This window comes from Meleagris gallopavo, chromosome 14 (assembly GCF_000146605.3).
Source record: "Meleagris gallopavo isolate NT-WF06-2002-E0010 breed Aviagen turkey brand Nicholas breeding stock chromosome 14, Turkey_5.1, whole genome shotgun sequence".
Classification (NCBI taxonomy): Eukaryota; Metazoa; Chordata; class Aves; order Galliformes; family Phasianidae; genus Meleagris; species Meleagris gallopavo.
In genome coordinates, this window is record NC_015024.2 from 18,654,557 (window position 1) to 18,673,974 (window position 19,418).

Below are 19,418 nucleotides of genomic sequence, written 5' to 3' on the forward strand. Positions count from 1 at the left end.
ATCAGTTTCAGGAACTTGGAAATTTCTGGAGAAAAGGGAATTTTTCTCCCCTGGTTCAATTATGCTGCTTTTACATTTTTCCAGTGTGAATGGATAAATGGAGGCACCAGCTGCATGGGCTGTGTGTGCTGTGCTGTAATTCTGTGATTCCGTGTGCTGGGGGAGCAAGACAAGCAAGCATGTTGTCTGCTGAGCACTGTTTCATCTAAGCTATGGTTCAGATCTTCTTTATGCCTATCTAGCACCCTTACCGTAGAGGTGGAGCCTGCGTTGGGGTGCAGAATGCCAGTCCCTGCAGCACTGCACACCAACAGCTCGTGGTGCAGCACAGGGCAGGCTGGGGCACCTGGAACCTCGTGGCTTCCAGCAGTTGCCACAGCACTCGGTAGCTGGTAACACCGTACGCCTGCTCACCAGTCCTGCAGGAGTCGTATTTTAACGTAGAAATCCTTAATTTGCAACTTCCACACTTCTACAGCTTAATTCCCTCAGAGGTTTTACTTCAGGAGCACGTGGTGAATTAACAGCTGAAATAACTATGCACGTGTGTTACCTACTGTAATAGGAAACTCCTTGAGCGTCCTTTGCTGCTGAGCAGAGAGAAGTGACACGTGCCCCTGCCTGCCACGAGGGCCACACAGAGGTCAGGGCAGCCTGCAGCCAGTTCAGGAGCCTCTGTAGGCAGGAGCTGTGTGAGCTGGCACAGCCAGCACAGCCTGCAGAGCTGGGGCTGATCGCACAATGGGGACAAGCTTGTAGTTGGGTGTCAGAGCTGCCCAGCGTAGGCTTGAGCAAAGCAAAGCAAATAAAGACAATAATACATCTTGACCCAAGTTGGAGCACATATTAGTTAATCTGGAATAGCATCACTTTCCTGGAAGAGATGCTGGCAATTTAAAATCAGGATATCTGTCAACATATTTGCCTTGTATCACCGAGCCTTGTTCCTCTTCCCTCTCGCTTTCTGCCTTTTATATTTGCCCATAACAGGCCTTGTGTTGCTCTGGCCCTGTTTGCTCCTGATGTCACTCTGTAGGTGCCTGGTTAAGGCTGTCCCCTGGTTCTTGTGCAGTTCTCCCCTTTGGGTTCCCGTGGCAGCTGAGCTTGTTAAACATTGGCAGTGCTACTATACTGTAAGACAGTGTATTTTGGGTTTGATCACTGACTTAAGCTCAAGGATGGAAGGTTTAGATTGGATGCCAGGGGAAAGTTCTTCACAGAGAAGAGTAGTGAGGTGCTGGAACAGCTGCCCAGAGAGGCTGTGGATGCTCCATCCCTGGAGGTGTTCAACGCCAGGTTAGATGAGGCCGTGGGCCCCAGTGCCAGATCTGGAGGTTGGTGGCCCTGCCTGTGACAGTGGGGCTGGAACTTAATGATCCTTGGGGTTCCTTCCAACCAAGCCATTCTATGATCCTATGATGATTCTGTGACATTTGCTGTTTATTCATCATTCCTGCTGACCTGTGGCAGGCAGCAGGGAAACCAAGAGCTGACTTTGCCCAGGTAGCATAAACTCTGTGGCATAAAAAAGACCCAAAACCACCCCTCCCAGCTTCCACACTTTCTCCAGCCTAGTTCCACACACGCAAGAATTACATATTTTGTACGTTGTGTTGGAGGCTTTTTTTCCTCACTTTGAGAGTCTGGCCACAGCTGTCCCTGTCCAGAGATGCTCAGTTCAGCTGTAATCATTATCAACCATAATCAGATTTTTGGCTCCTCTATCCAGGCAGCAGAGATTGCATGACCCACACAAGAGGTGTAATTATTGTCAGGAGGGGTTGCTGAGCCAGCAGCCTTGCCAACTGTTTCAACCCTTCATTTCATGCACCTAAATCATGTAGGTGTCAATTGCTTAATATTAGATACTGCATTTTTATAATCGTTCTGTAAGCAGAATGCATCACCTGGATATAGGTTTTGGTTTTACTTTATCCCTCAAATGCAAAGATTCTATAACGAAGGCATAGAACACTGCTCCTCTCTGATGGGTTCTGCTGTGGTTTCAGCTCTCTGCCCCACTGCTGCTGCTCCTGTATCACTGCTCACTGCTGCCCCGTGTGTGCAGTGCTATACCTGGGCAAAAGCAACGGCAGGCATTCTTCCATCCTGGCTTAGAAGTTCCGATTGGTACAATATTTGAGATCAGCAGATGAGGGGAACCTTGTTCCACATCTCTCTGCAAGTGCCTTTTGTTGGGAGCTGTGTCTGATCCTGCTGAGAGCTCGCTTTCTCAGCATGAAAGTCATGGAGAGCGGTGAGGGATTGCCGTGGATCCGCACAGCACCTTCAGAAATGTCCGAGAAGCAGACCCACCCAGCATGCCAAACCTTGGGTCTCAGTGCTGCCAAAGACTCTCCTGCTCTGCTGTGTCAAAGTGGGAGCCTCTGGGAGGGACACCATCGTGGGAGCAAAGTCGTTTTTTGTGATGAAGCTTGGCCCTTTGTAGCAGCTTGTGATTTTGTGCTTGTTTTCCTATGTGGGCACTCCTCCTCTTGCATGCTCTCCTATGGAACACCCTCTCTATTTCTTCATTTGACTGTTCTTTCAAATCTGCGATTTAAAGCGTACCAGTAAATAGCTCCTTTATCTTGCTGGCTTTTAATTAATTCATCCCTACTTCAGGTTCTTACTGTGCACCTCTAAAACTATTAATTAACACACTGTGCAGTATGCTAAGAAAGTTGTTATCTAAGATGCCAGAAAAGATGAAAGAGTTTATTGCTGAGAAACAAAATAATAAAGGCAAAAGTGTGACTTCATCTGCCTCGATCGACAAGCACAATGTCAGGGAAGATGTGATTTTTCTTTTTTTAATTGTTTTTTTTTTTTTTCCCAACCGAGCATAATAACTGTAATGTGTGAAATGTGTTAAACCTGAGCTCTCCTTTGCTATGGATGTATTAATTGCTGTTATTGATTGATACTCGTTTTTTTCAGTACTACCTGTGTGTTTACAAGATGTCCAGCTCACAGACGTGCTGTATCTCAAGGCAGCTCCATCCTGTTTGGTGATGGACGTTTCAATGAGTACAGATTTTCATGACCAATCTTCCTTTTGCCAACATTTCGACTCTTTTGTTGTTCCCGTTTCAAATAAGCCGCTTCAGTGGAAGCTTTTTCTCCCAGTATCTTTCAACTCAAAATCAAAAAGGATCCCTGCTCTTCACCAAGATAAACTGTAATTCCTTGTCAACATCATTTGCATTTCAGCCTGTTGTGTTTGTTTTTCTGAGTCAGTCTAAGCTCTTCCATGGTTTGTGCTGTTTTTGTTGTTTTCACACCCAATTGTCTGGTTTATTTGTTTATTACTCCGTGATGGTGTTTGCACCTGTTCAATGCAGGCCGTGCTCTGGCGTGCACTGTGTGTGGGTCTATGAATGAAGCTGTGTCCCACCTTGACAGCAACAAACTGCAGTTACACCTCGGGATGCCTGGAGGGAGGCTTAAGTGCTCTGTAAGGACATTTGGATCGGGGTGTTTTCCATCCAGGCTGCCCCTCCAGTCTACGTGTATCTCCCAGCCCTTTTCCCGTGCTCCTTGCTGACTGAGCCCTTCTTTTCTTTCTTCCACAGGTGGGCTCTGCATCGCTCAGTCCCTGAAAATCCCACAGGATCGCAAGGACAAGACCATCGACTTCGATAAAATCATCAAGCAGCTCTTAGAAACTCCCAATGCCAGGGCCATCGTTATTTTTGCCAACGACGAGGACATAAAGTAAGGATGGCTGAGGGGACTAACTCTTTTGTGCTTGGTAGCCATGCAGAAAGGAGAAAGGAAGTAAGAACACAGATAACAAAGAGGGAATGCCTGTTGGTAGGAGCTGTGTGGGGTTGTGGGGTTTGCCATTTGCAGGATCACACTGGGCTCCTGCTGCTGTCTGGCTCTTTTGGCACCTTGGGTCATGCTGTGGGGAGAAGGGAGCGATGGGCTGCCAGGGGTGAATCATAGAATGGCTTGGGTAGGACAGGGCCTCAAGGATCCTGAAGCTCCAATCCCCCGCCACAAGCAGGGCTCCCAACCTCCACATTTAATACTAGACCAGGCTGCCCAGGGCCCCATCCAGCCCTGGATAAAGGTCTGAAGGCTTTTCCTATTGTGGAATTACTCATGCGTTTGATGGCAGACCTGACCTTACTTCAGAGACATTAAGAAAATCTCCTCTCTCCAAGCTCACACTACAGAGAGTAATTCCTTAATTCAGAGTGTATTTTATGACAAGTGATGGTTACTGATGATAAAGTGGCTTGGATGCCCATGTCATTCAGATACCACTTGCCATTAAAATTATGTGCAGAATATTTTAAAAGCATGGCTTATTTCTAACTTAAGAATTTAAAATTAACTGGACATTCTGATGGCGCTGGGAGGTGCTGCTCAGATCATGGCACGATGTGTTGTGAAATTTCTGAGTTCTGTTGGTTACAGAAATAAATTCCTTCTGCAGTTGCCACACACCGTTTTTTTACCAAGCAATCGTATGTTGAAATGAAACTAACTCGTGAACAAACTGTCCTCTTCCACAGGCAAATCCTGGCAGCTGCCAAGAGGGCTGACCAAGTGGGGCACTTCCTATGGGTGGGCTCGGACACGTGGGGCTCCAAGGTGAGCCCATTGCTGCAGCAGGAGGATGTGGCTGAGGGGGCCATCACCATCCTGCCCAAGCGAGCGACCATCGAGGGTAAGAGCTCTGCCCACCTTCTCTCATAACTTCTTGCCTTGCTTCTTGTCTCCTGAAAACGAGCGGCACAAAATGGATTGCCTGTATTTGTTCCTGGTGTGTGTTTTTTTGGATGGCTGTATCTGGATGTGGTTGTATTGGAAGGGTATAAAATACACAGAGTTGGTCTTCATCCCCTGGGATTTTCCTGAATGTCTGTGTTCCCCATCTGAGAACTATATGCTATATCTGCAGCTGAAAAGCTACCAGCAGTTATCTGTATCACCTTAAAGGCAGTAAACCAAAATGATCTTAATGTGTCACGTATGCATGTAGGAAGAGAAAATGCACTGCAGTTACGTACCCCTCAGAAACAGCAAATAAACTACATACTGAGGAAGTAAAAATTCAGGTTCAAGTCAGCAGTTTCCCTTTAACTTGTATTTTATTCAGATCATATGCTATATGTATTTATATTTTTGGTGTACTCTACCAATATATGTATTTGTAGATGTGCGTGCATCTATATAAGGATTATGAGGCACTTCTGTTACAGAATTCTCCCTTTCTCAGCATTTCTCTTCTCCCTGAAGTCTGCGTCTGATCCGTCCTTAATTTGCTGTCCCCTCTGTGGAGATGCTTAACTATCCGAACAGCTTCCTCTGGGCAAACCAAGCATGCTGATTGGAGTCCGTGTTCTCCTTGACATGAAAAGGAAAATTCTTCACAGACACAGAGTAAAGAGAATGAAACTCCTCTTGTTGTGCATGGCACGAGAGTCCCTGCATGCGTTGTGCACACAAAATGGGCTTTGGTGTCTTCACTCACAGGGAAAGCAAACGTTTGCATTCATTTTTACTGTGTATACAGTACCACCTCATTAGTTATTCTTCTCAAGTCCCTAATATTAAATTTTAGAACCTTAGAGGCATTTTTACATGTTATTTCTCCATAAATACGTAAAGTTGGTAGAGAATGAAGTGGTTTGTTTCTGAAAAACACAGCATTTTAATAATCTTTCCCTACTGTTTGTATTCATCCCTGAGGGTTTCTGACAGAAAATCTCGAAGTCTGCCAGCAGCACACAAAAAGAAAAACTTTCCAAATGTGTTTGTTTTAAAATATTTTCCTTCTGCGTTACACATTAAACACTTTGGACATAATGGAGTTTTCTTTTGGCAATAATGAGTTACAATGACAGACTGAAGGGATGCAGGTACAGAAGTTGGTTAAGTAGCAGTTACAAATATCAGCACATGTAGTGCCTTGCAGGATGTACGAGCACTGAGCCTGTACACAGCTTATTCCCCAACCATTCTGGGCTTTTGCCTAAAAGCTGGCTCGTTGCATTCTGCACTCACACAGACTGCACGATTACTGTTTGTAAGGTTTGTGAGGCTTGAATTATATTTTGCCTATATATATAATTGCATTCATTCTTCCACAGTTTCTGCCATGCAGGCAGGTACATATTTTGAGTGTTGTTTTCCAGAAGGGGGAAAGCCATCAGCCAAAGGTTGGTGCTACGCTGGGTGTGAAGGGAGAGGCAGAGCACCATGTCCTAGAGCTGCAGTTCCAATGTCAGTAGCAAACGATTCCTGCACACTCTGTACCACTAGAAAGGTTCAGGCTGGTTCTTACCTTTTTCAGTTTCGTTCATCCATCCCTAATTACCATCTGTATTTGCCATCTGCTTAGCCCTGTTAGGGGGAAGAGTACAGGGATGGTTATGAGCGCAGAGCGCATTTCCCTTCTCCAGTGCAGCCATTCTCGTACTGTCCTTCTGCAACATAACCCTCATGCCTGCCCTGCTGAGTGCTCCTCTTGGTGTGTGAAGCAGTTTTCCAGAATTCAACGTTTCTCCTTTCAAACCAATTCCATTTCTGTTTCATTCCCCATGAGAAGCATCTGCTGAAATCAGTTACTTACAGGAAGCAAGGATTCCTCAGGTGTTAGCATTTCTTTGCTTAGTGAGACTGTTACCCGTATGGATTATCTTCCTTTCTTGCATTCAGACTGCTGTATGTTGTTTTGTTTTTCTTTCTGTAGTAATTTCATTTGGCATTGAATCCAAGAGAACTGGAAACAGACATTTTAACGTTGTTCTTTTATCATCCAGCAATGAACATCTGCTACTAGAATTTAGTAATGTACTTCTGTGGGAGAATACATAAAATAAATGAAATAAGAAGCCCTGACTTTCCCTATAAATTGATGGAAACAAACTAAATTAGCAGAACGGAACTCAATTTGCCCTAAAGGAGGATATCTTGAGCAGTGCCCAGCCTGGCAGGCTCCTTTCCCTGCAGTGCTGCTGCCGTCGGTGCGGCTCGTGGGCTGCAGGCACCACGAGGCACCAGCTGCCTTCTGCTGGGCTCAGTGAGTGCTTCTCTGGTAGCAGTGAGTAAGGGGGTTGCCCTGGTTTTACTTAAGAGCATTTGCCTTCTGTTTCTTAGGATTGACCGTTGTGTTAAAGATGATTTGTAGTATGTTAGAAAAGGATTCCCAGCCAACTTCATTGGAAGCAAACAGAGGCGCAGCTTCCCCCGTCTAGAAAATATCATATTGATATTAAATAAGTGATGCTGCCAACCTCTTCTCACACTTTAGGAAAAAAAATGTGACTATAAGCCAGGAAAAGTTAAATTGCATTGAAAATTAAAGTGCCGTTATGTTAAAGCATACGTAGGAGCTTTGGATTACCAGGTTTTTGACATTTCAGGAGCTGTTGGTCACAAAAGTCGTAAGCTGAAATGGTCAGTTTACAGAAAAAGACATTTTTTACTACCGCTCCTCCAGCCGTGGTTCTTGGATGCAGAACACAGACGTGAAGCACGTAGTGTCAGGCCCCAGATGTGTGGTTATTTGTCTAGATGCTTGATGTCACCCTTGGGATAGCTTTTTCTTTGCCATAGCCCCATAGGGTGATTTCGGAAATCATTACATGGACTGAATTTGTTCCTCTTAAGTCAGTCTTAATATAGCCCGATTGTGTTTGATGTAATTATGCTGAAGGGATAAAGTTGCATCTTATTTGCATAATTGCAGTAGACAGTGAGCCAGAGGAAGTGCAAACTTAAATAGTAATCACTGCACAGAAACTTGTGTGTTTGAAACAAGCTCCATGGCCAACTTCAACAAAGCTGCAACTTCAGGGAAGCAGGCAGGGCACGCGTGCTTCTGGAACAGCCACTGCAGCAGAAGAGTGTATCCCAGTTATTGGTACTTTGAACTGCTCCCATGAAAAAGGCTTTAATGGTGCGTCCTCCTGCTCGTGGGCTGTGAAAACGTCAGCCCGGTCCAGAAGCCGTGAGCGCACTGCAGCACTGCACGTAGCAGGGCTTGTGTTGGTGAGATCCAGTTGCGCCTGGCTCCGGGTGTAGCCCTGTGCCGTGGCTGTGGAAAGGCACAGTGTAACCACAGAGCAAATAGCAGTGTTGGGACGTGAGGAAAAAAACAGTTTAAATGAAAGACAAAGGATGTTTTTTTCGTAATTAAAATTTGAACGGGCATGTGTTCGTATAATCATTATTATTATGTTCATTTTACAATAATATAGAAATGACGAACATCTGCGGCTCTGCGTGCACGTGACGTTCGTAAAAACAAAAGCAGAACAAAAAAAATCTGCAGAACATCTTTCTTCTCCAAAATGCCTTTGGTGCGGTGCTACCTTCCGCTGCTGTGCTCCTCAGAAAGCCTCTTCTTCATCCTTCCACTCAGCGTGAGCTGCGCGTGTGGGCAGGTTCCCATGTCAGCCCAGAGGACGCATTGCTGCTGGTCCTGGGGAGGTGGGGTGCTGTGAGGAGGAGCAGCTGAGGGCTGCAGAGGAAGAGTTTTGAAGCAATGATGCCGTCGGGATAATGGATAAATGGGAGACGTTGAGGCGAGTGTGACAAGCTCCCAAAAGTTCGATCGCTGCAGGGAAAATGGAAGCGCAGCGGAAAATGAGAAGAAAGGCTGAGATTTCAGAACAGAAGTGTTTTGTGCTTGCTGTTCCGCTGAGCTGTTTGCCTTCAGACCAGCAAATTGCTGGGTTGGTTTTTCCTTTCTCTAGGCAGGGATGGTCTAAGAGAGCGTTGTTCATTTGTCCTATTTTTCATTCCGAGCCCCAGAAGCATTGTAGGCTCCTCAAAGCAGTAAACAAACAGTGCTAATGCTCCCTGCCCCCCCGTGGCTCACCCCATTTCCAGCAGCGGAGCTTCCAAAGTGATGAACCACAACCGCGCTTCTTTGTAGATTTAAATGAACTTCTTCCACGCTAATCTTTGTTAATCACAAAGTGACCTTTCAGTATTCTGCTGCCACTTTGCTTCTTCATTTTTCAGTAGATTTAATAAATTTTAGAGCATTTCCTTCTCTCATTATCACTGCTATGCCCAAATCTAATTATTCTTGTTATCTGCCCGGGGTAGCTGTCTTTATTACACCATTTACGTGTATATAAGAGATATCAGGATGGCCCTCTGATTAAAGATGATAAGACTTCTGGCCCAGGCATCGATTGAAGTTCTCCCTAGCAGGCAGCTTCCAAGTCAGGAGTTCCTAAATTCTGTCCCCAGAGAAAAAGTACTTCTTTCTGCCAGTGATAAGAAAGTGTCTGTGCCATAAGGGAAGGAAAAGCCTCATCATTCTGGAGTAGATTTGTGCAGTATTTGCCGAATTAAATTGGGAAGGCTGGTAGATGCATCTACAGACAGATATTTAAGTCAGAGGACTGTGTGATACTGATGATCTCTGGATGCAGAATGATGATCTTCTCTCCCCTTTCCCATCTCTTCTTCAAGTCTAAGAAATATCCACACTTCAGATTTTAAATTTGCTGGTATCAGTCTTCGGTATCCATTAAGATTAAATCTGGCTCATTAGAGCCCTTGAGCAGTGTGACAGAGTAGAGAGCACAGAGAACAGGTAGAGCAGGAACATTCAGGATCTTGGTTCGGCATTTGGAACGTATTTCTGTGGCTATTTATATGAGGGCTGCTCCTATATTGTGATGTTGGCCCACGGCATCAGATGTGGATGTTGGTGGTTGAACCTTCCCACACCACTGTGCCGTTCCATTTTGTTGTCATGCGACGTCTGGCAGCAGAGGGTCAGTCTGACAGAATGGAGTGTGATGTGGAAGTGTGTATGAAGCAAAGGGGTGGAATTGATGTCCTATATGTGAAAAAATGGCTCCCAGTGACATTCATCAATGTTTACGGAGACTAAACAGTGGAAGTGTGCACAGTTGAGGGGTGGCTGGTGCGTTTCAGCAGTGTTGGCAGTGGTCACCTCCAGTGGTGCACACTGTTACGAATGCAGGCTCTTGTTTGTGGCTGGTGAAAATGCATGGCTAATGGCAGTGAGTACATAAAAAAATATTGTTGTGCAGCTGAGAATTTTCTCTGTCGGTGCTATCGTGCTCTTTGTAACTGTTGTCTTTTCAGTGGGGGGGAAAAAAAAAGAGGCACTACTTTTGGAGCAACCTGCATCCATAATGTTAATTGTTTTGAAAGTCTACTGAAATGATTTGCCTGTAGTGAAAGAAGTACTGCTTATGGTCTGAGGTCGGAATTCGATGCAACAAAGCAGTGACATTCAAGCAGATTTGAGATAAATGATTCAATTCCAGCGAGCGCTGCATGCGGCTGAGCTTTGCAGTCTCATGAAGCACTCAGCTCTGAGGTTAACGGATGGCTCAAATTCAGCACAGGAAAGTGCACAGCTATTTGAGGAAAAAACAAAAAAACAAAAAAAACAGAAGCATTGCAAATGCTGTAAACCAACATAAAACTGTCCTTGAATTGTTCTGTTGCTTGTCTTCCAAAAAGATGGTGAACTGTGCTTTCAGTGGTTTAGTTTTTATTTCCAACAAGAGCTGTTTTGCTTCTTTTTCTGTTTGAGCTGTATTATATGTAGAAAAAAAAAGCACTGAAAGAATAGTGAGTCAAGAAAAAAAGCCAGAATGAAGTCATCTCTCACAGTTTAGTGGTTACAAATACTTTACCTCCGCATCGCCAGCCTACTGAGGTGAAGAGCTGCAGGTTCGTTTTGCTCTGTGTTACAGGCAGTGTTGAATTGTATCCAGTATTAACGAACCCAGTCCTGCTGTCCTGTACTCAGCGACAGCCCCCTTTGCCCTGGGATGTTTTTCTGGGAGAGATGTGCTCGTTTTGTGCAGTGTTTACCCATCTCCTCCCTGAACAGAACAGAAGAGCATCATGCACCTCCTATCAACGTTTGCTAAGTGACAGGTTAAGGATTCTTCTTGCTTACAGCTTGGCTTAGAGCTCATTGCAGCGCTCTGTGCTTCTCGAGGTGCTGCCCCATATCCCTGGGACTGAGCTCTCAGCAGAGCCCACCTCTGGCTCCCACAGCCCAGCACAGGCAGTAGCAATGGGAGTTGTGCTGCTTTGCGGCAGTGGTTTGGGAGCAGCACTCTGTTTTGGATAAGTTTATCTGCATTCTTCCTGGGAGCAAATTGTATTGAGCAGCTTTGGAATTAAAATGCTGAGGGTACTCTGCGTTCAGATGTGTGAGGTGAGATGTGTCATCTGTTTAGGTGGGCTTCTTATTTCACCCAGTACAGTTTATCAAATGGATGCTCTCAGTGGCACTCCGGGTCCCTTCTGACAAACGCCTCAGCTGCCCAAGTGCAGCCGAAGGAAGAATTTACCTTTCTGTTCTTCTGTCACTCAGCGCTTGAAGTCATTTGATCTGCAAACTTGTTGAGCATGCATCTTTCCCAATGCTGATGAAGTCATTAATTGAATTTAAATTAGTTCTGTGGCTACGTGGGAGCCCAGGACACTCGCAGCTGTGAAAAGTTTATTGCGTATCGATCCCAGAGTGTTGGAAAGTCACTTTGGGAGGGAGGATCAGCTGTGGTTCCTCTGGCTGAGCGCTGGCTGTCACTGCCAGGATGGCTGGCATTGCCCGCCCCGGCTGGGGGCAGGAACCATCCTCATGGAGGTGCAGAAGCACTGCAGTGCCTGGCTTTAAGGGGCTGAGATGAAGGCTCCATGGAGGAGAGGTTAGTAGGTTCAAAGAGACAGTGCCTTAAGGGCAGCATATTTTTTTTTCAGTATGCAGATATAGGAAAGTTAAGAAACACAGCTTCTATAAAGTTCCAAGTTAACGTTATGTTTGTAGTCTCAAATCAAGTTTGAAGCAGCATCTTCCTAAGGGTGTAGCTGCTTCATGGAAAAGGTCTAATTGGACCCCAAAGAAGTGCCTTACAGCACAGACTTAGGGACCTTATCCATGGCTCGTTGAGAGGAATGGAAGGGCTCACCCAGCCCTGCCTGACGTGGGCTGTGAGATGGGCAGCTCCCGACCTGGGCCAGCTGTGGCCAACTCTGCACGTGCTGCTCCCTTAACTCTGTTTGGTGCATTCCTCCCTGGGCTCACGTTGGCGTTTTCCTTTCGGTGCTCGTGTTTAGCTGTTATTTCAGGATGCTGGAGGTTGTGTGGGTGGTTGTGCTCAGATTCACATGTGTACACACCAGAGTGGCTGGCACTGTAAGAAGAGATAATTCATGGGACGAAAGTGCTGAGCTGTTGATCGCTGTTTGGGTCTGCTGTGAGTGGTCTTGACTTTGAATCAGTCTGAACTGCACCTCCTAAAACCAACGCTCCCCTCTGTGATCCAGCGATGAAGCTGCCTGTTGGGCACATCCAGACAGGTATTTCCACCCAGAAGGGAAGCATCTTGTTTTCAGAAGCCTGCTGTTACCATGTGCCATCTCCCGATCTGCCTGCGCCCTGGTAGGGATGTCTGGGTACTAATGGGGACGTGCCATTACAGAGGGCGTGCAGGAGACGCTTTGTGCTCCACAGCTGGCAGCCCTGCGCTGCCTGCAGCACTTCTGCAAGGACTCAGAGTGAGGGCAGCTGAGGCTGGCACACAGCCACCCCATCCCTGTGAGAACAGGGCACGGCCAGCACACAAGGCAAATGCCTGCTTCTTGTTCAACCCCCCCAAGTGGACCATTAGGAAATCCTGGTGTTTTCTAATGCTGTTAGTCCCTGCTTCCATGCAGAGTTTCAAGACTCATTTGTTTGAATTCATTTTCCATCTGTTAGTAAAACTGGCAGGATTTCCAGGATCTGTAACGTATATAGAAAGACTTAGCAGCCAAAGTTCCTCTTTCTTTGTCCCCAGGGAAGACTGTTAGGCAATACCAAAAGGTAAAGAGCAATCCTGAAGGTGTGCAAAAGGCTTTTCCCATGATCTAAAAACAAATCTCATGATCTCAAAGCTAGGAAAGGATTCAGCAAGGTGTTGCTTCATGTCAGTCACCGCCGGAAGTGGATTCCTTTTGTATGCAATGACATTCTCTGGGTCTGGCAACGAGCAGTGCTCAATTAGACCTTTTCTATTGATGCTTGACTTGCAGGGAGGAAGAGTCCCAGCATGGGACTGAGCCATCTCCAACCACTTCAGAAATACAGAAGAACCTTTGGCTGATCTGAATTTTCAACCCCCTTCGGAGAGGTGTGCTGTGGGGGTGAAGCTCAGGGGATGTCGTTGCACTGACACAGAGGAGCCCCTCCTGAGCTGATGAACAGATCTGGCTCACGAGAAGTATAAAAAATAATGTTTTAGTTTGTCATTTTCTTCAGGCATAGAAATAGGAGTCAGAAAAGATTTCATCACCTTCTCCCACTCGCTCAGAGCAGTTTGGCACTGGGACCATGCCAGGCACGGTGCTCACGCTGTGGTCGCCTCCGCGACTCAGCGCAGGCAGCGCAGGGGGCTGAGATGATGCACCAGAGCTGTGCAAGGAGCACGAGCAGCCTCACTGCAGAAACAAAGGAGCAGGAGAGGTTAACACCTTTTTCTACCTCCAAGGGAAGTAATATGAGCAAAATATTTCTTTCAACATTTGTATTTAACATATTTTTCTAGTAAGGAAGGAGTTGCAAGAGCGTTCTGAAATAAACTGTTTCAGGTAAAAACAGGCATGCATCTAGTTTTGAAAGCACCCCTCTGCAGGAGGGCTGGGAACCACAGGCTGCTCGTAATGGCACGGGTCATTTGTCATCTCTGATGTTTGGCTTTGGCAAAGCAGGAAGGAGTTCAACACAGTCTGTAGCATTTCCAGTCCAGCGCCTGGTGGACTACCCAGAGCTGCTGCCAAACAGGCCATCAGGGATGCCACCTGTTTGATCAGAAGCACTGGTGGTTTCTCCTAGTGCTGATTCCCACACGTGATGAGTTTGGTCCCAAGAAAGAGTTACAAAGGGGGAACTTAGGGATTAGGTCCACAGACCTGACTGTTCATTTTCCTTCACAATGATCGCACTGTTTTAATTTAGGAAGCTTCAAACACTGAAATTGGGGGCAGTGAATACAAATACAAGCTGCTTGTGCCATAAGGTGATGGAAGAAATAAAAGGTTCCGTCATCGGTCGTTTCTACAAGGGTTATTTTTTGCAACAAGGAATTAAAATAGCTTCATATATTAGGAATTAAAATGAAAGAAACAAACCCCTCTGCCATCTGCTAGGCAAATACCAGTGCAGCCCATTGGAGGAGCTTCTGCGCATGGAGAGGCAGCAGCCTCCCAGCCCTGCCATGGGTCCTGTGCTGTGCAGGCACGAGGCAAGGCAGGTCCCTTGGGACAGCAGGGAGAAGCTGGTACACACTGTGCCAACGCTGTCGGCACCCTCAGGCACCCCACGGGCTTGCTCTGGTCTTTGCAGGGCCACATCTCCTTCCTCACCCCCTGCCTGGCAGGTACAAGGTGAGTGCATACCTGCAGTGCTCCTCACTCCTGCTCCTTTAGCAACCCTCCTCTCTTACCAGAAGGTCTAAAAATTTAGGTGTGGTTCAGTCCTGTGTGACACATCTTGTCCCAGGACTACTTTGAGTCTGATATATTTACAGTAACATTCATAAATTCATACATCTCAGCATTTCTTTATCTTTTGTTATCAGCTATTCCATCACTCTTCAGAAATCATAATGAGTGTGAATTTCCTCTTTGGGTTCAGTTTCTTAATTCAACACGTTTTTTTCCTTATGCCATTTCTGACCATAGCTATAACCCAATGAAATTGTCCCTCGAGGCCACTTAAAATTACTCTCTGACATGTCCTATGATTCATTTATTCATCTTCTTTATTAGCAAGCCTGAAAATAAACACCACTTCACAATAAATCAAGGAAAGCAAAAATAAAAATGTTTGAGCTTTTTATGAGAGTAAAATGCAAATATGGTATTTATGTTTGCAAGTGGCAAATGAATCTGCTTACATTATACACTGCCAATATATTTGCTGTAGGTATGACGTGTTTGATAGTGGCTGCACAACCATCTATCTTTTCCTGCGTGAGCATCTATGGATGATGTGGGGGTGCGGAGCACGCAGGCAGGGCTCTGTGCTGTCTGCAGCTGCTCTGCTGTGCAGGGCTGTGGAAGGCGCGTGGTTTTGTTTAGTTGTTGCTCTTTTTCCTTTTGGTTTGTGTTGGTAATGCTTGAAGGATGATAGGCTTTTGAAAGTAGTAATAGTTTGGGAAATAATACACGTAATTTCCCTAAAGATGATACAACGAATGCTGAAGTGCCCACTTCACTCAGGCTGGGCTTGCAGATCTGCTTTGGGAATGGGTTTTCATTTTGGTGGCTGTGTGATAATGCTCTAATGACAGAGAGAAACTGAAAATTGTTTAGGAAAAAATCCTCAGTGTGATCAGGTGTTCCAGCTCTTAGGATAATGAAACTAGAGGCAGAAGATCATGGAATTTTTTTTCCTGGTAAGGACAGATAAACACAAACTTTTTGTCTCATAATTGAAATATAATTTCAGGATGGTGCAGAATTATCTGTTGGCAACAAGTGCCATCCCTCTGTGCTATTTAAGGTCATGCTGAAAAAACAGATTTGTCTTTGGTTGGTTACAGGAGCAAACCTTGTAGAAAGTAACCCATTGTTATGTTCAACATATGTGAATATTCATGCAATTTCTACAAAGTGCCCACCTATACGTAGTAAAATCTAATACTACTCATGCTGTGTGAATACAGGGTTCTTGCGTGGGGTCTTTGGTGGTCCTGAGGTGCTCTCCAGCCAAAAGTTTGTTTGCTTACGTGGTCAGGTCCCATACTTGGTCAAGAAGTTGTTTACAAAAAATCAGCCAACAACCATTACAGAAGCTGAAAATTTCCCTTTGCTTGAGTAAATGTTTGGGTTTAGTGGATTTACTCCATTGCAGATAGGAAGCAACGGAGCCTGTTGGTTAGAAGTGCCCCTCTGCACCCGGCTGGTGGGGCTGACGTGCTGCAGAATGGGATGAGCTCAGCTCAGAGGGGCTCTGAGCTCTGTGTGCCTCCATCCTGACGGTGGCTGTAGTTCAGGCACTTCTGTCTTGTACTCTGAGTGAGACGAATAATGCTTTCGTACACGGGGCTGAGTACGAAGTCTAATACAATACTACTGCAGTCGAGTTTGTGGAAGTAAATTGGTGTACTTGATTTAAAAAAAATCTAAATCATACCTGAAATCGTTCTTTAGTGCCTCCTGGGAATTTAAATGATGTTTTTAGCTTTGGCAATGATTTAAAATGCTGATGTGTCAATCCCTAAGGAGAGAATACTTGTCTCAAGTATTGCCACTTGAAATTTTGGGAAGCCACACAGATGTTCATCTCCTCATTATGGAAATAATGTATTTGGTTAATGTGTTGGTATGAAGAGAGGGGAATACAAATTATCTTGCAACTTGAGAGCTGTTTAAAAGTTCCCTTATGTTCGCATTGCCTTATTCAGCTCTTCAGAGGCGTTTCTGCTGGGAGATACCCTGCAGTCTCTCTGCTCTGCAGGGTCACAGCCCTGCTGCCCCGTGTCCCACAGCTCTGCTCTCACTGATGCTCACTGTTGGCTCAGTGAGGGCTGTTTGGCGGCCCTGTATCAGCTCGAGGAATTACTACTGTAAGACGTGGATCTTCTCAGGTCTGTGTGTGGTTCCTTAGAGACAAGGCTGGGGTTTCTGAAGGCTGCTGGCTTCTCACTGGAAAAGTGGGAAAACCAAAGCCATGACCTCAGTGTGTTATAGCCATTATTTCTATCAAAAATTGATAATGCAGAACTGTACAAATCTCTACAAAGAAAATCGACTACCGCAGCCAAAACCATGGCAGGGTGGGATAGCCCTGAGACAGAGAGAGGAGGGAAGGAAAAAGCCAGCAGAGGTGATCAAAGGATGAGGATTATGTGCCTAGAGGATATTTTGCTCCTGGAATATTTAAATAGAAGTGGAAAGTTTTCTTCTTTTCCCTAGAATATTCTTGCTGCTTCAAGTACAGGTGACTGGGGGCGATGCAAGAGATCCCGTGGGGACTGCATCCTCTGGCTGCAGAAACCTGAATTATTTTTGTATTTGCCTTTTCACATGTCAGTCTGAGCACTTGTTTTTGATAGCACCTTGCAGTTTGACGTGACTAATGTGCACAGCTGGAGTGAGTGCTGCAACTGTGTCAGCAGCATCAGATGAGGAGGCTGTAGAGAAGCAGGGAATAGCTGTTATTCTGTGCTGCTCCCATCCTTGCATGCTCTGGCTGGATGGAATTATTAAAACCTGATTACAACTAAGAAGTCAGCTGTCAAAATCGAGGAAGCAAATCTTTTCTCTCCTCCCCCCACAAAAAAAAAAAAAAAAGAGTAGGAGTGCAGTGGAGATCTCAAGTAATTCTTTGTCAGGGATATTCTCTCAGGTGGAACTTGAAAGTAAGATTGCTAGCAGTAGTTTAAGAAGTGACCCAGCTGCTGTGCACAGCTACCTGTGCCCAAACACTGGGTGAGCCCTGCTGACCGCTTGCACTGGGATGTGCTGCCACGTGGACTCTGTAAATTGCATTTCTGCAGGAAAAAAAGGCACCATGTTAAACAGCAATCTGAAGGAATGTTGATACTTTTATCCTGCTGGTGTTACCATGTCAACAGTTTAAAAAAAAAAAAGAAAAGAAAAGAAAGAAAGAAAAAGCAGCATCTCTCCATGCCTGGTTGGTCAGTATGGGACTGTGCACACGTGTTTGGGGATGCATAAATATACTCACATGGGGTGATTATTCCTGTCGATACGGTGACCTCAGCTGTGCACTCACGCACAGACGGGGCACGGACTCGGTGTTGAAGGAGCTGAGCACGGTGCACGTGGATGGTGTGTGCACTGAGTGCACGGCCCTGCTGTGCGGTGGCCATGAGGGCCTCGGCCCCATCAGCATGGATGCTCTGAGGAGGAGGTTTGGGTTGCATGCCCCATCGTGCTGGGATGTGGCCCCTCTGTCCTGCTGTCACTAATGCACCCATCGTGTTTGGGAGTTACTCTGGTTGCTGCATCACCGTGTAGACAGATGTCTGTACTTTTATCCGTGTTTTAAATTATGCAGGCAGATGACTGGAGTTTAAATGCTTTTAAGGATGTGCAATGTGCATTTTGTCTACTGCTGCTATCAAAGGGAAGGAACCACTTCTGCATTTAGACTCTCTGTATCTCTCTGATTTCACTGCTCTACATTATTAAAATGAAACAGGCCATCTGTGGAGCAGGGAGAAAGGGTGAGGAGGAGGAACGAACCCAGAGAAGTGCAGGGAGGAAGGTATTGATGCATACAAGGAGATTAGTTAGATACTTAATTGCAACCAAAAAAAGTTGAAATAATAGCTCATGCTTTGAGAGTAACTACCAGTAATAGGAAAGAGTGATCTGCTTTCTGCACCTTGGCCTGACTTAGCTCTGCTTTGCTCCCTGCCCTGGCTTGAGTCCCTGTTTCACTCCATTGCAGTTTTGCTGCTGCTGGAGGAGATCGATGCAAAAGCTGATTTAGCTTCCAGCAGCAGAAAGCAGGTGATAATTTCAAGGCAGACTATGAAAGTGAGAGGGGAAGAAGGCTATTACCTTGTTGCCTTGCAATATAGCTAATAAAAAAATGTGAAGCATTTGACCTCATCTTCAGGTGGGAGGAAAAGCAAATACTTGCAGGATAAGGCCCTTGCAACACAAATATCCCATTTCTAAAAAGTGGGTAGCAGGATAAGGCAAATTACTGAGAAACATTCTACTTCTGGATATATTCTTAAAGCTATTAGGTTTTGCCTGAATCTGGTGATAGTCTTTACAGCAGTTACAGATCCTCACTAGCAAGAGTGGGCTTATGTGACTGCACATTCCACTTCATAGAAGAATTATTCATCCCAGCAGCAGGAGTCGTTTGAATAAGAAGTCGAGTATTCAGCTGAAAGGAGAGCACAGTGTACATAAAGCGGCACGGTGACTTACAGCGATGTCAACTTAGAAAGTCCCTCTGTGGCTTAAAATGCAAAAATCTCACGCATTATGAAGTCTGAAGTTGTTAGGGGGAAGAGAGCTCAAGCCATCTTCATCTTCTGCCCTGTAACAGCTCCCTTGCTGTCTGAGACATGGATTTGGTCTTTCCTTTTGATAGAGAAAACAGTGGTTCCTTTTGGGTTAACACAATCTCCTCTCCAGTAAGGGGATGTATGTGACGCCATCCCAAGGACTGCAGCAGCAGGGGATAGGGATCAGCTCTTTGTTGTATGAGTCTCCGGAGCCTGCTGCAACAGGAAAAAGCTCATTCTCAGCTGATACAGCAATAAAATCAACAATAGAATAAATAAATTTTGGATTTTCCTCTAACTCTTATACTGATATAAATGGGAGCATTGTGACACTAAGAAGTGCCCGAAGGCCATGAAGTGTAGAATAATGAATAATAATATACTTGTGTATTTAACCTTCCTACTACAGTG

The 19,418-nt window shown here is 45.5% G+C and overlaps 1 protein-coding gene across 3 annotated transcripts in view; it reads left to right on the forward strand.

Moving 5' to 3' along the window:
• The window catches only part of GRM7 (glutamate metabotropic receptor 7), a 219,705-nt gene that overhangs the window by 109,182 nt on the left and 91,105 nt on the right, over positions 1–19,418 (forward strand). For all 3 annotated transcript variants that reach the window (XM_031555627.1, XM_031555624.1, XM_031555625.1), the window contains exons 3-4: positions 3,576–3,717; positions 4,527–4,681. In XM_031555627.1, the coding sequence (XP_031411487.1) occupies positions 3,576–3,717; positions 4,527–4,681 (297 nt within the window). The remainder of the gene's footprint in view (positions 1–3,575; positions 3,718–4,526; positions 4,682–19,418) is intronic.